Raw genomic sequence first — 16,131 nt, 5'->3', positions numbered from 1 at the left:
ATTTTTGGGACCATCTCTGGTGTACAATTTGGTGGCATTATGTGTATCCACATGGTACCATGATGCCATCCAACTCCAAAGTATTCACACCTTGCAAGACTGAAGCCCTGAATCCATTAAACTGTAGTTACCATGGCCTACCCTAGCCAATGGCCCTGTCTGGTACTTTCTATCTCCATGAGATTTCCATCCTCTTTTTCTATTTTTTTAAGTTTTGTGTGTGTGTGTGTACATATATGTGAATGTGCGTGTGTGTGTACATGTGTGTATGTGTGTTTATGTGCACTGGTATGCACATGTGTAGACCAGAAAACAATTGTCTGAGTCATTAGTAGGAACGCTGCTCACCTCCTCTGAGACACAGTCTGTCATTGGCCTAGAAGTCACCAGTTAGGCTAGACTGACAAGCCTGTGAGCCCCAGAGATCCGACTGTCTTCACCTCCCCAGTGTTAGGATCACAAGCATATACTACCACACTCTGCATCTTCATGTGGGTCCTGGGGATTGAACTCAGGTCCTCGTGCTTTTGAGGCAAGCACTTTATTGACTAACCTATCTCTCCAGGCCTTTAGGTCCCCTCTTATAGGAAGAACTAGTGTTCCCCTGAGTAGTGGAATTATTTCATTTAGCATGTTTTCAAGGTGGAAGTAATAAACCTTTAATTCACTTGGTGTGTTTCCTTGCTGGTGTGTTATGGGTTTTGTGGTTTGGGGTTTTGATTTCCTGGTGCTGGTGTTGAATGCTGGCCTTAGTGTTGCTAAGTAAGCTGTCTCCTGTTGAGCCAAATCTCAACCCTGAAAACCACTTTCACTTCACCTTGTCAAAGGGGGCATCCTTACATATGTTGATCACCTGAACCAGTGGCTATTTTCACCCCATTTAAAAGCTGGAAAGCAAAACAATTTTAAATCTTTTTCCTTTCAGTACAGGCTTCAGGTCACTTTGGTCTCTGACAGTTTTCCATTGTTTTAGCTTTGGTTGGCTATCTATTGGAACCCCTTATTTTATGGGGGGGGACACATGAAGTATATGTATTGCTTTAATCTGCACACTATTTAGTTTTACAGTTCTGGATTGTGAGCACGTCCCAGAATGTCAGGACATAATGGGAATGTAATCATGATTACAGGAGAATGACTGGTTCCCAAATGAGAGCGTGGGAGGATGAAGCAGTGTTGCTCACAGATCTAGAGAGAGCCATCATTCTTGTAGCCTCCCTTCCTGCTCCTAGCTCCTCCTCTTCCCTCTTCCTCTCACTCCCGTCCTCTTCTTCTGGTCCACCATCTATACTGTGTCAATATTCACTCACAGTCACCACGGCGAATGACAGCTGGCGAGCCCCGTTCTGATCTGTCTTCACCTAGGAAAATGGATCCTTCACCCTGGGTCTGCTGTTTGTTTCTCCTTTCGTTTTCTTTAAAATTCACCAACTTGATAAACCATAAACCATATTGTTACCCTTAAGAGTCATGCAAGGGGTCTAAAGAGATGACTCAGTGGTTAAGAGCACTTATTGCTCTAGCAGAGGACCCAGATTCGGTTCCCAGCACCCACAGGGGTCTGAATCCCTCTTCTGGCCTCTGAATGCTCCTTTATGTATGTGGTGCACAGACACAACAAGCAGACACATACAATAAATAAATAAACATTAAAAGTATAAAATATGTTTAAAAGAATTGCTCAGATTATAAAGGGAGACAGAAATCCAACTAACACCAGTATTTTGGAGACAGACACAACTAACTCTGGTGTTGAGGTCTGGAGACATCTGTAATGGATGGGCAGGAACTTGACAATATCTCTTGGATGGCATCAGTGGACTGTGAAAGGAAGTCTGAGCTGAACCTTTTATTAGGAGCCCAGCCTGTATCAGTATATCTCCAATTGCTTTATTACCGCTTAATTACTATGACACCATCACATCTGTGATCTCCCAAGTTAATTTTCAGTAACAAGGATACAAGGATGGTAGCGTTTCATAACTTCCTTCCCCCAATTTACTATTTTAAGTGCTGCTCTTTCTATGCCTGGCATTCCGAAACCAACATCTTCCCTACCCTCCAGCAAATTCTTCCTCTGGAGCACAATGGAACTTTCTAGTAATGCGCTATAAGCCCTTTAAAACAAAAAGTCAATCATATAATATCAAGCAATTTCTATGTGAGGTTATTATATGACAAGGGACCCAACCTGCTCCACTGCACATCTGAACTTCCAGAATTATGGCTTGTTGTCTGGGTTCAGGAGCAGGCCCTCCAAAGAACACACTGTTCAGCATATTCTCCAGGGCACCCGGACAGAGGGTGAGGACTATTGCTTTTGACCCTGGACTCCACTCACTGTAGGGTGAGCTGGAAGATTTATGGCTGATCTTTGTCAGAGAGTAGCCCTGCTGAACTGTAGCTTCTGTAGAAGTTCCACACAGGAAAGAAAACGGCACACACCGGCCTATTTCCTCAAGAAAGACACTTCTAATACTGTTCTAATACAGTCATGCTGAAGGTAACATAGTAAATCAAAAATAGCCCCCAATAATCTCTTAGGTGGCAATGTCAACTGGCATGAACTTCAGAGGACTAATCTCAACTCCTTATTCCTGCATAGTGGAGAGCTGACAGGGTGATCATCTCTCGGCGCTCGGCCATGTTAACTTTTTAACATGCTATCTCTTGGAGTCAGACCCATACGTGCTAAAAGTACTATCTCTGCCCTGGGCTCACAGCTGCATCATTCATAAACAGTAAAAGTAGCCCAACTATCTAAGGATGGAGGAACTTATAGCAAAATGTGGTATAAGAACACAGAGGAATATCGTGGGGATTTGTCTCTGACACATGCTACAGCTTGGATGAACCTTGAGGACATCAGGTGAAAAAGCAAATGGGGTTCCTGCAGTAATAAAATTCACAGAGACAGAAAGAAAAATGGACCTGCCAGGGGTCAGAGGGAGGGGGAATGAGAAGTCCTTGTTTTGCAGAGTGAAAGAGCTCTGGAGATGAATGGTGGTCTTTGCACCTCAATATGGATGCATTAGAAACCATTAAGGTAGAACATTTTATTTACATTGACGTATATACGTTTAGGGTTGGGGGATTCAGCTGAATATTAGAACACTTGCCTCACATATGCAAAGCCCTGGATTCCGGCCTCAGCATCTAAACAACAACAACAACAACAACATGAGCTAAAGAGATAGCTCAGTGGTTAAGGGTGCTTGCTGTTCATATAGACGACCCGGGTTTGGAGAGCACCCACACAGTGGTTTATAACCATCTGTTAACTCCAGTATCTTCCAATGCCTTCTTCCAAGGGCACTGCACACACGTGATACACAGACACGCATGTGAACAAAGCCCTCACACTCATAAAATCAAATGAATAAATCTTTTACAAAATTAAACCTATTTCTTTAGAGCTAGGGAGATAGCTCAGCCGGTAAAGCATTTGCCAGACAAGCAGGATGACCTGACCATCCACCATCCTGATCATCCTCAGAACCCACACACGGTACCCACACACGGAACACGGTACTTCAGTACCGAAAGTTTCCAATGCCAGTGCGTGAAGGTGAGAAGCTGAGACAAGGGAAACCTCTGGAAGCTCATGGGCCAGCTTGGCTGGCATTAGGTTGTGGTAAAAGTTGTGGTAAATAAGAGAGACCCTGGCTCAACGAAGATAAAAGGCAAGAACAAACAGAGAGACCTTCTGACCCCACCCACATACTGTAGCATGTGAGCACTCCTCAACTCAAATGCACACTTATACTATTTTAAAATAACTCTTTTTAAAAGGAAAATACATAAAAGTCTATGAAGTAGGCTGCAGAGATGGAAGAAGTTGGACAGAGAGACATTCGTTCCTGAACTTTGAATCTGGCCCAGATAGGGATTATTCTGTTTCTGTTATGATTGAGAACAATTCACAGCCCTGCCTGCTGGCTCTCAGGGGCCCTAGCCTGTTCTCCAGCTTTCAGCTGTAAAGCACTGAGTGGTCCTTAACACCCTGAAATTTTCCCAACTCCTATATAGGCAGCTACTTCTCTCAGCTGAGGGCTGTCTCCCCAGGGGCACACTAAGATGAACCTCTTCTGTTCTAGATGTTTCTCTGAGACATATGCCCCAAGTCTACACACACCTGTCCAATCATCCTAGCAGGGAGAATCAGGGGACAAGGGTGAGACGTGACCTGCTGCTCAATCAGACACCTCTGTTGGGAGCTGGGCCAAGGCCAGGGCACTAAGGAAATGACAGAGTCTCTTCCAGTACTGAAAGGACATCTGACCAAATGAAGGGACAGACAGAAAAGCCTGTGATCAGCACTTGAAGACGCTGTAGCTTCTCCAAATGATTCCCTTTTCCAATTCACTTCACAGTTCATTTGTCACAACGCTGTGGTCCCTGTGGTCCCTGTATTTCCTAAGAATGTGCTTAGCAATTTCAGGAGGGCACTCAGGGCACCTGGTGGAAGGAGTTAACATGTTCCTAAGGCTGGAAAAGAGGTCAATACTGTTGGCTCAGGATTTCAATAATGCACGGAGCGAAGACTTCACCCCAGAGCCCTGCCCACTGTCTTATCTAGGCAGCTCCGCCAATGACCTATTTTCTCTGCTCCTTTACAACAGAGTAAAAAAACTAAGGATCCATGTAGAGTTGTGTATGTGTTTGGTAATTGAACAACTGTTTTCCCCCTTCAAAGTAACACATTTAGAGTTAACTGGAAACAGGCTTCATATAAAATCTGTCTGAAAATAGCTTGACGGTTTGGCTCTTTAGAAATCCATCTCCACAAAAGTGGTGACTTAATTCAGAGATCTGAGGCATGGAGGCCATCTCAAAACACATGCTGAGGGCACACTGGAGGGGAAGGAATCCCAAAGCGACTCGGACTCGTACTCATGTCTCTTAATAAAAGGCATTTGATCCCAGATGGCTGCAGCTCTTCCCTGATAGCAGGGTTCTGGAGCTCAGCCTTCTGTCCCAGGGGAGGCAACAAAACCTAGGTTCCAGCTGAACTTGTCTCCCTGAGAAAATGACAGCAGATTTGCTAGCAACAGGGTGGTGCTGAGAGGCCAGAGCCAACTGAAGCGGCCCCAACTCTTGTGTTCTCTGTATGAGGTCATAATCCATGGGGATGCCTGGGAGGACTCTGTGCAGCGCACATTCCCTACACTTTGACTGCTCAGCCCCAGCTCATCCTGCGGGCCCTTTCTGTGGCTTCCGGAGCACAGTCTAGCTTGCATGCTCTCATTTCCCAGTGAAATTTACCAAATGATCTGAAACACGAAACGCCAGCACAGAGCAGCACGATCACAGGCCTCCACCCCTCTCATCCTCGCATGCCATCCTCCAGGCTTACCTCTTCCCGGGCATCTCTGAAGGACGAATTCAAAGCGCCTCCTCTCTTGGGGAGAGAAGCCTTGGAGGTGTCTTCTTGTTGCCCAAAAAGCTCCTCAACGGTCTTCTTGTCGATCTGGTAGTGATGTTGTTGTTTGGCTGCTAAGGTCCAGATGTTGGTCTTGCCTCGAACTTGCTCCTCTGGAATGGTTTTCCAGAAAAAGCTTCGCATTCGTTTCTTCTTACCCAGGGAGCTGTAGCCATTCAGGTAAGAAACTGGGGGTAGTCCTGGAGGAGGAGGAGGGGGGACGGGAGGTCCCCCAGGAAGTGGAGGTGGCAGAGGAGGAGGAGGGGAGGGGGGAAAGCCCTCCCCTGAATGTGGACAAGGTGGAGGTGGAGGCGGTGGAGGAGGAGGTGGAGGAGATGCAGAGGGTGACGTCTGCCCAGTCATGAATGCAGCTGCTTTGGCAAGAGTCCCATTTTCTTTATCGCTGGCCAGGGAGACACAATTCATAACATGCATAGTACTGTTGCCTTCTAAGGAGCTAATTCCTTAACCTTGGAGAAGCAGACACAAACATCAAACTCTAGTCGTACTTCTTGGCTCATAAGTCTGCTGCCTGAAGAGAAGGCAACCGTGCTGCATGTCAGCTTCCAGACCTACGAAGATGGATTAAAGTCAGTGCTGGTAAACGTTCTCACACTAGCTTTTCCCTCAGAGGCCAGGGGCAGCTGGCCCACAATGGTTAGATATTTGGGTCAAGAGGACATCTCAAAGCACGCGATAATGAACACAGATCGTTCTCGATCCAAACCACATTTTGCTACTGGAAAAACCTGCCAAAGAATCAGCAATAAAACCAATTTGGAAATCTCACATTAATCAATGGAGCAGGGCCTGCTCTAGTTTCAGGAGCGTTCCCTTTATGAATAAACTACTTGTTCACCAAGAGCTTCCTGGCTTTCTTGGACGATATAGACCTTGGGGAAACTGCCCAAATTGTTGAAGCGTTAGGTGCTTAGTGACCCTGCCTTTTTCCAGTCTGGACATGTTTTCACCGATCACTGGGTCAAAAGGCCTCTTCCATGTTGAAGGGAGTAGATAAGGGTACTTACAGAAGACAAGAATGGCCCAGCTTGCTTCCCTGGAGCCAGGGTCACCATGTTCCTGTTCCACAGGGTGACGCGCTTCCCCCAGCTAGAGGAACGGGCGCCAGACATGTTACATCACCGCACTAGACTTCCATTTTCTCCTCCACAAAATTACAGTACATTAAACGACTCCCATCACCCCTTCAGATGCTGTCACCTTGGATTCCAGGAAAGCCACTCTTCAGAGGCCTGAAACTTGTCACCTACCTCTCTTCTGCTCCTGTGACACTGTTAGTAAAGGAGATGTACAAGGACACACTGTCCCTGTCAAGCTAACCACATGTCTAGCCCTTACACGTACAACTCTCTTGTCTTGAAGATTTGTATGTTCATAGACCTACAGATGTTTGGTTCCAGCTGTATACTGGTTATTACTAACCCAATTCAAAGCAGAAGCAATGTAACTTTATTTCTTCTCATAAGGAGACAGGTGAGCAAGGGAGTGAAGGGAACCCACAGAAAGCATTAATCGTGTTCCAGGGTGTGACATGACTCTTCTGGCTCTAATTATCTACTTATGTCACTGCTGTTAGGGCCTCAACTTGCAGACACGAGTGGATCCTACAACACTGGGTTAACCAGACGTGAACTGCCCGACATCATTAATTCAGACATCATGAAGCACTGTGCACATGACTGGCAGGACTTCCTGGGGAGCAAGAGTGCAGTCTAGAAACATTCCCCCTTACAGCTCAGCTCTGCCACTTCCTTGAGCTGCAATCTGAGCAGGGTGGATGACCTCACTTCAATCTCAGCATGTTTCATCTATGAAACCAGAGAATAGCTTTTCCATGGGCTTGTGTAAGAAAAATGTGCCAAAACAGGAATGTAGTTAACTATTCCTAATGATAATAGCTCACGTGCGCAGTTTCCCTTTATCTTCACAAACTACATTTGACTTAAAAACGTGGGGGAGGGGCTCTGCAGTGACAGCTCAGTGGCTAAAAGTAAATACTGTTCTTTCCAGGACTTATCGCCCATGTCAAAAGGCTTGAAACTACCTGTAACTCCAGCTCCAGGGGATCTGACACTTGGGCCTCCAAAAGCATCTGCACTCAAGAATATATATATACACTCATACACACACATACACATATATGATATATGCACTTATGTACATACATACACTCATACACATAGTTAAAAAAGTCTTTTAAAAAGAAAACAAGTCTTGAATTTATAGATGAAATGTCAAAGTTCTGGCTGCTAGAAATACATGTAATATCTTCACTTTGCTACCAAAGTCTGTGAATTGTGAGATTTTTTTTCTCTTTTAATATTCAGTGACTACCAGGCCGGGCAGTGGTGGCAAACACCTTTAATCCCAGCACTCAGGAGGAAGAGGCAGGCGGATTTCTGAGTTCGAGGCCAGCCTGGACTTCAGAGTGAGTTCCAGGACAGCAGAGTTATACAGAGAAACCCAGTCTCGAAAAACAAAAACAAAACAAAAAATTATTCTCATGATTTTCTATGTATAATTCAACAACATCGTTACATTCAGACGTACTAGATAATTTCTCAATCAGTGAAGTTATAAGTATGTCTCTAAGCTGACTTCTGGTTCACCAGAGATGAAACTGGCTTTTAGAAGGAGTTTTCATAATTATCATTAGGGGCATAACCAGGCTGTCTTCGTAGCTGGCACCCCTAAAACCCGCGTGACTCACTGCCAATTACAGTTTATAGTTACATTTGAACTCTTGTTTCAAGACTGTACAGGTAATTTTGGCAGTTTATTCTCACATATTTTATATACTTCTGTGCATAAAGGAACCCTTTTTAAAATTTCTAATTCTCCAAATCACTTCCAGTCCCATAGATACCGATGTATTTCTATATCATCCCTCCCCCACCCCCACCCCAGTGATGGAAATTGAACACAGAAGCCTCACAAATGCCAGGCAAGTCCTCTACCTCAAAGCCCTGAACTGGATCCCCAGCACAAGAGAGATAGAAAAGAGGGTAAACCAAAAAACTGTCTGGTCTGGGAAGCAATAATTCATTCTGTATCAGATACTTACAGGCATAGCACTAAACCCCTCAGTGTGTGTGTGTAGAAATACTAAATAAGCTGAATCGTCAAAGGTAGTGTGATATCCCCAGTCACTGTCTTCTGACACCTACACCCGAAAGGACTAAGACTTTTGTTTGTAAGTACTGTGCTGTGCACAGTGGAGGTACCAGATAAGAGCTTGCAAAAGTTAAGGGACATATGAACTTGCATTGATATGATTCTATGACTATTGTCCAGCGAGAGAAGAATGTCACTTTAAGAAGTTCAAAGGAACAAAGGGGGAAATGTACCTTCCTGTCCCTTGCCCCTTTCTCTGGCAACCTGCTGCCATAATGGTGAAAGATCCTAGCTCCAACAGCATCCAGCAAGTCAGTTCACCAGCAATGGTCAGCTGCATGCTAGAGCTTTTATCCCCGTTACTTAAGCATCCTTACTCCTAACACTGGGCAGGATTACTGATGTTAAAGAGGTGGTAAGAAAGAAGGGCATGGATGTCATCTCATCTCTTTCCAGTCATATGTGGTACTAAAGTCGAGAACTCAAAAAAAGCATTCTACCATACTGTCCACAATAGGGATGACACCGCACAACTCAAAGATACAAGGAGAAATGCAGGTGATGCAAAGGCCCTGGCACATGACACTGTCCCCTGCTTTTCACAGTTGGCAGTTGGCAGCAGGGACAAAGGGATCAGCCCTGATTCTGTCTGGGAACCGTCAAGTATCCCATCAATCTCCCCAAGACAAACAGAGGCAGGCTTGCATTTAACATCTCCACCGCAGCGAGGAGGCTGTTAGATGCAGAGCTGTCACCAATAGGCTTTCTGAAGACAGAACCCATCTTCAAGTCTGCTGAGTGATAACCATGGTTCATCAGAGGTGGGTTACTGCCCCTCCCCCTGGGGACACTGCTGCTCAGTTGAGTATCTTTTAACTCAGATTTCAGTAAGGGGTGCTTACTGATCAGGAACTTAACCTTCAGCCTATGATCAGCCAACACAGGGTTAGAATAAAAAACGTTCCGAAGAGTTCCTGGAAGGGCTGTCTGGCTCCTAGCTCTAACCAGGGCTTTCCCAAAGGAGGATCTGCACCGCTCTGTTCAACAATAATAAAAAGTGATACAGAGCCAGATGGCTTTCCTCTGGCCTCCTGACATGTGTCACGGATGAGCCTGAGTTGGAAGTGCAGCCGTCCACCTGATGAACTGAGGACTGGAAGATGCTAAGCTACATACACATTATTCTTAGTTGGGAAAAGAGGGACAGGGCTGGGGAAATTGCCTGCCTTTCTTAAATATTGTTCTCTCTACTCACTCCATAGGGAACATCCCTCCACTTTGACCTGTTTTTTCAAACCCTTTCTTAATTAAGAAACACACACAGTTTGCGAGCAGCACAGTCTGACTTGGCACTTCAGCCGGCCTAGAGAACCCAGGACGGCGGCGGCAGGTTTAATCTGTCACTTCACATAAACAAACATTCACAGCCGCCTGTTTCTAAAAGCACATTTCCAGTTTCTTCTCTCCCAGTTCCCAAATCAGGAAGAATAGGCCCAGGAGCGCCGAAGGATGCTCCCGGAGGAACAGAAGCTACAGGGAGACAACCCGGAACCAGAGACAGTGCCCGCGGAGTGTCCAACTCAAAGTAGAATTTCTTTAAAGTCTAGCTCCAGGTCTTTGTGAAACTCACCCGGAACAGGGTAGGGAGGGAGCACCCAGAACGCGTTTTCTTTTCAGTCAGGATGAACTCAGTTATTTCCCAAGTCTTGCCCACCACCTCTTTTGGTCTCTAGCCCCGCACTGTGGCGGATCCACTCACCAAGAGGCCCTTGGCTCCTCCGGCTCCCGCTGCGCTTAGCCCAAGCCTTCCCAAGGCCACCAGCTTCCCGCAGCCGCGCAGCCCAGGATCCCGACAGCAAGCGAGCTCCGAATGGGCGGTCCCCGCACTAGCTCAGAGGCCGCCTTATCTGGGCTGGGAAGGCGCGCGTCGAGGCGAAGAGACGCCCACACGCGCCGCGCAGGATCCCTGGCGGGGACAGTAGGGACAGATAGGATCGATCCTCCGCTTCCAGGAGTGTCGGCACTCCCCAGTCCTGGACCAGCTCAAAGGCCATTGGAGGCCAGCTGCGAAACCCCTGGGACTCCTTCGGTGCCCCGGGGTGGCTTGTCTTGTCCAGGCTTCCCCTCCCAAACCGGGGTCCCACTATTCTGCAGAGCTGAGGGTTCTCGGAACCGTAGCCGCCAGCCGCTTGGACTACTGTTGCGGCGACACCGTGTGGTCCCCAGACCGGGCTCTCGGCCGCACTGCGGCTTTGCACCAAGGAAGAGGGAATGAGCCCGCCACAGAAACGCAAAAAGGAGTCTCTGGGGCTGGATACAGAGACCTGGCCCGCTCGGGAACCATCACTCTCGGGGACCATGAGTGACTGCCAGCCCGCCACTCCACAAGCGCCCGACGCCACTTCGGAGGTGAACTTCCAGGGAGGTGTGCAGTCATGGGAAGCCTACCCCCACATCACTGTGGCAGGGGCGAGTCCTCGTTGAGAGGGGCTCCTGTGACCTGCGCGACCCGCATAAGTGCCACGAATGCTAACCAAACCTCTAAGGTCCTACCCGCGGACAGCGCCACACCGAGCTCGGGGTCCGATGCCGGGCCAGTCCCGTGAGTATGCGCCTCGGGGCACAGGGCCTGCGCTCCAGGATCAAGTCCCGGGACCCGGGAACCGAGCTCGCGCTTACCCGAATCCTCCCCGCGCCGCCGCTCAGCCCAGCATCCCCGAACCCAGCCTCGCAGCCCCGGCTCCAGCTCCCGTCGTCCCGCACTCACCGCGCCCCCGCTCCCGGCGCCCGCGCAGCCTCCGCCCGCTGTCCCGGCGCCGCCGTCTCTCCTCAGGACTGCAGGCCAGGGACGGTGAGGGGGCAGGGCGGTGCGGAGGGGCGGGGCCGCTGCAGGTAACAATGCTGCCTCCCCGGCTGCTCCTCCAGCCGGCCGCAGAGGACAGCACGCCCTTTCCTGCTCGGCTGCCTCCTTCGCTCCCCCTTCAAGCCTAACAGCACCGCCACTGCGCTCGTCCTCGCCAGCTCCCGGCTCCCGAGACTCGAAAGCCGCCGCCCTGCACGCTGCTCCTGGCACCTGAAGACCAGCGCGGGGCTGGGCGGGCAACCACAGAGGGAGATGGAAATTGCTGCAGGGAAAAGATGAGCCTTGGTGTCCTAATGGGGCGAGGGGGAGGCGCCACGGTCGCTACTGAGCAGGTCACTGCCTTCCACAAAAGGAACCTCTGCGGCAGTCTCCTGGACACCCTATCCCGCGCACACGCACTAACACCCCACGCACATTCGTAGGCACGCATGTACCTCTCTCTGTCTCTCTGTCTCTGTCTCTGTCTCTGTCTCTGTCTCTCTCTCTCTCTCTCTCTCTCTCTCACACACACACACACACACACACACACACACCACCACCACCACCACCACCACCACCACCACCACCACCACACACACCTCCGCGCGCTCGCAGTAGCTTCTTTTTTTTTGGAGCTTAGAGCTTCTCAGGAGGTCCAGAGCGATCCGGAGGTCAGATCCAATGTGGAGCACGCCAAATCGTCTCCCACTCGCCTTCCCACACTTTCCTCCCCCTCTCTCCCTTCCCTTCCCCTCTTCTTTATTTTCTTTTGTCTCAATGATGGTAACAAACTTTTCAGCTTTATTAAGGGAAAAAAAAAAGTCTGGCAGACCTAGATGAATGAAGGAGCTCTGTCTGGGAACTGGGAAGAGCCCGCCCACTCACTGAAGGAAACAGGGAAGTCAGTCTAATCTCATTTTTTTTTTTTTTCAAAGTGACTTGTGACGACGCCAGGCAGAGAGCGAAGTGAGTAGTCCAAGAAAACTTATCCTGGACAAACCGGCTGCTGGCACCTCAGCTGCCGGGGTGGGAAGCGCCCTCTGCGGGAATGAAGTCATCCTACCCTTCTCTGGGTGCGCCCAGATAACCGACCAGAGCTTTCCTTTCCCAACCTCTGGGGCCTGAGAACTTCCAGCTACTTCACCAGGTTCTCAGGTCCTGGACTCCGACATAATTCCTCGCCTCTTTCTGCAAGCCTTGCATAGGAAAAAGAGAAAGAACTTTCCCAAGCCAGCCCAGTATCCAAGCCGGCCTAGAGAACCCACTATGGCGACAAGTTTAATCTGTCACGTCACATAAACAAACATTCACAGCCGCCTGTTTCTAAAAGCACATTTCCAGTTTCTTCTCTCCCAGTTCCCAAACCAGGAAGAATAGGCAGCCTATTCCTTCGCCTTCTTGATGGTTCTTTGGCCATTAATGTAGTTCACGATTTAACACAACCTACAAACGCTGAAAATATCAAGACTGGTCAGGCTGGGAACACACATTAGTTCCAATGAATACTGATTGGTACCCAGGCAAGAGGGTGATGAGTGTTACATGTGAGCGTGTTCTTTCCGTTTTTATTTTATTGTTTATTAGTTTTGGTTTCTTGGAACAGGATCTCTCTCTCTCTCTCTCTCTCTCTCTCTCTCTCTCTCTCTCTCCCCCCCCCCCCCCAGATGTCCTTGAACTCACTCATTAGACCAGGCTGTCCTCCAACTCACAGAGATCTGCATGGGTCACCAAGCCAGCCCCCTTTCCCCTTCTTTAGTCTGAGGTCGATCTCTTCCCTCCAATGTCCCAAGCCCTGCATGGCCTGTCGCTGTAGGAAGCATGTGCTGAAACACCAGTCCCTTTCAGCTCCCGTCTGTGGCCCCAATACTCCAGGAGCTGAGGCAAATGGAAAGTTTTAGCCTAGGAATTAGAAGCCAGCCTTGGCAACATGGTGAGATTTTCAAGAAGAAAAAAGCCACTTCAGAGGAGTCAAGCCCAGTGGCCCATCTTCCTCCTCTGGCCTTTGATCTCCAACTCTGGTCTGGCCCACAGGCCTTCCCCCTACATCTCTGGCCTTCCCTGGTGACCCTTCTTTTCCTCTAAGTGCAGTTACAACCCTTGATCTATTGTCCATTATAATCCCATGGGGATCGCTTCTGATTTTAATTTGCGTGCCTTTTTGGAAGAGAAGCAGTACAAATGAATACACATGGCTTTGGGTTTCCATCCTTTGGAAGGGGCCCAGAAAACTGAGGGCCAATTGTCTTCAGTTATGCCAGTGACTCAGATCCACATCCACCTGGTGGTGACATAAGTCCAGATTCAATGCTTGGAAGTCAGCTCACCTTCCCCTCAAACCATCCTTCATCCCTCTTTCCTTTTCCTAATGGCTAGCTTAGGAAGTTCAAGTCCCACTGCCACCATACTGACTCTAGAGTCAGGTGCTCATCTGCTGCCACCACATGTGGGACACCCTGTGTCTCACTATCGATCACTCACCAATCTTCCATTTTGATTTCTGCCTTAGGGAAGTGTAACTTGGACACCTAAGTTCCAAAGCTTAGTCTTCCTCCTCTTCACCAAATCCGTTCACCCAGAAATGGCTGCGGGAACTGTTTACTGTACAAACAGGTCAATCTTAAGGCTTTCCACATCGGTCTGTGTACTTCTTTGGGTCATGTGTGCATAGATGTGGCCTTCCGTCTGATAAGGCAGGGGCACCCTGTGTCATCTCCTGTCATCTCTGCCTCCCCTTCTTACAAGTAGCTTTTGTGTGAGGCCCCTCAGGATAGATCTTACTTATTTCGGCTTGATTTCCTATTGCACAGTAGATGGTCTGAAAGTTCTGGAAGGAAGCAATGCAGAGCTCTCCAGTCTAGGAAGCAATCTATTCATATGCTGTCCACATCTCCCCTAGGTTTGCTGTGACCAGCAAAGAGCTTTGTTTCATCTACAATAGGAAAATGTGCCAACCAGCCTGCAGGGAAGGCTCAGAAGGCTCCTAAAGTAGTGTGCCTGAAGTCAGCCCAACGACCAGATTTGTGACTGCAAGGTGACAGCTGCTGCTGCTGCCCCTGGCAAGTGAATGGAGGGCAGTTTCCCCAGCCTCTTCCCAAGCAGACACTCAAAGTATGTTAGTTACTTAGCATGGCTAGGACATCACCCAAAGCCAGCAGAATATCCTTTTGGACATACCTACTTTTCCTGCTCTCTGTGCAGCTTGCTCTTCTCTCTTCCAGAATAGTCTATTCAGAGAGTTCCATTCCTGTCACCAAATGCATCTTCTTTCTTGTGGCTTCCACTTCTGAGACATTCTCAGTTGCCCCCCCACCGCCAGAAATAGTGTTTAATCTGTCATTAGGAATCACTGGCTGAACAAAACCTTCAAATTGGCATGAATCCATTTCAGCATCCATTCTAAAGCACATTTCATCATTATGAAGCAGACTTATTTGCTAAAGGAGTAGATTTAGCCTATGTGCTGACTCCACAGGTCCAAGGACACACTGAAGTCAGTTCCCCCAGGCACACGTCTGAAGCAACAAGCCGACTTTGAATTCCTCTTCCCGTTCCCCTCCCTTCATGCCTCCTCCTATGTTTATAATAGGCTGGTGTTTGCTAAGCTGTCTTTTCATCTTTATTCTTTGTAAAAGATACACCTGATGGGACCACTTGCTAAGTGTTTAGCTTTGCCTCTTAAGGTCTGGAACTGCAGAAAGAAATGGCCAGTTCTATAGTAAAACAGTCTGTCAGATAAAGGAAAGGCTTATGAACCTACGTAGCAGTTGCCACTGCTAAGAGAGACTGGCAGTGTTTCCTCTAAAGGGTAGAAATCACACAACAAATGAAACATTCAGATTGTGGCTATCAGTCTGGGTGCAAACTTGACTTAAATATTACTGGAAAAAACACAAATGTCATAGTGTTATAATATTCCAAACAAGTTTTATGAGATTCCCCCCAGTTTTGTTCCAATTAAAGCATATGGTGTGTGCAAGTCGGTATGCGCGTGCATGCATGTGCCATGGTGTGCATGTAATAGAGGCCAGTTTTCTCCTCCTGCCCCGTGGGTTCTAGGGATGGAACTTGAGTCACAACCTTGGTGGCAAGCACCTTTAGCCACTGAGCCATGTTCCACTCAAGTTTTTGTTATTTTATTTATTTATTTATTTATTTATTTATTTATTTATTTTTCGAGATAGGGTTTCTCTGTATAGTCCTGGCTGTCCTGGAACTCACTCTGTAGACCAGGCTGGCCTCGAACTCAGAAATCCGCCTGCCTCTGCCTCCCAAGTGCTGGGATTAAAGGCGTGCGCCACCACCGCCCGGGAAGTTTTGTTTTTTAAAACTGGAAAAATGCCTATTTATTTTCCCAGGCTACAGAATTTAAATAGTAAGTTGCCTTTACGTTTGGTAAACATTGACTGGGCTCTGATCATTAAGAGGGTGAGTAATGATTTCCAAATGTGTTTTCTAGCAAGTGCTTTCCCTCTTGATATCCATGGCAGCATCAACGACATCTCCTCTGAGATTGCGCCGGTACTTGTCAGTAACCGTGGCTGTTTGTCTGAAGTAAGGGTCAAGAGATTAAAAATAACTCTTACCCAACATAGGTATGGGGTAATAAGATAGCTGAGGACCCTGAGGCCTGCCTGTGAAGCAGATTGTCCACTTTCCCCCTTCAGGGTTTGTGTGTGTGTGTGTGTGAGAGAGAGAGAGAGAGAGAGAGAGAGAGAGAGAGAGAGAGAGAGAG

At 48.0% G+C, this 16,131-nt stretch overlaps 1 protein-coding gene across 1 annotated transcript in view; it reads right to left on the bottom strand.

Annotated features, from left to right (window-relative positions):
- Window positions 1-10,458, bottom strand: part of Fhdc1 (FH2 domain containing 1) — a 37,838-nt gene extending 27,380 nt beyond the window's left edge. The window contains exons 1-2 of the mRNA XM_028789476.1: window positions 10,317-10,458; window positions 5,357-5,994 (exon numbers count right to left, since the gene is read on the bottom strand). Coding sequence (XP_028645309.1) covers window positions 5,357-5,857 — 501 coding nt within the window. The 5' untranslated portion in view covers window positions 5,858-5,994; window positions 10,317-10,458. The remainder of the gene's footprint in view (window positions 1-5,356; window positions 5,995-10,316) is intronic.
- Between the last annotated feature and the right edge of the window lie 5,673 nt (window positions 10,459-16,131).

Source organism: Grammomys surdaster, unplaced genomic scaffold (genome assembly GCF_004785775.1).
Source record: "Grammomys surdaster isolate TR1022 unplaced genomic scaffold, NIH_TR_1.0 125834, whole genome shotgun sequence".
Classification (NCBI taxonomy): domain Eukaryota; kingdom Metazoa; phylum Chordata; class Mammalia; order Rodentia; family Muridae; genus Grammomys; species Grammomys surdaster.
This window is presented reverse-complemented; position numbering and strand designations above follow the sequence as displayed.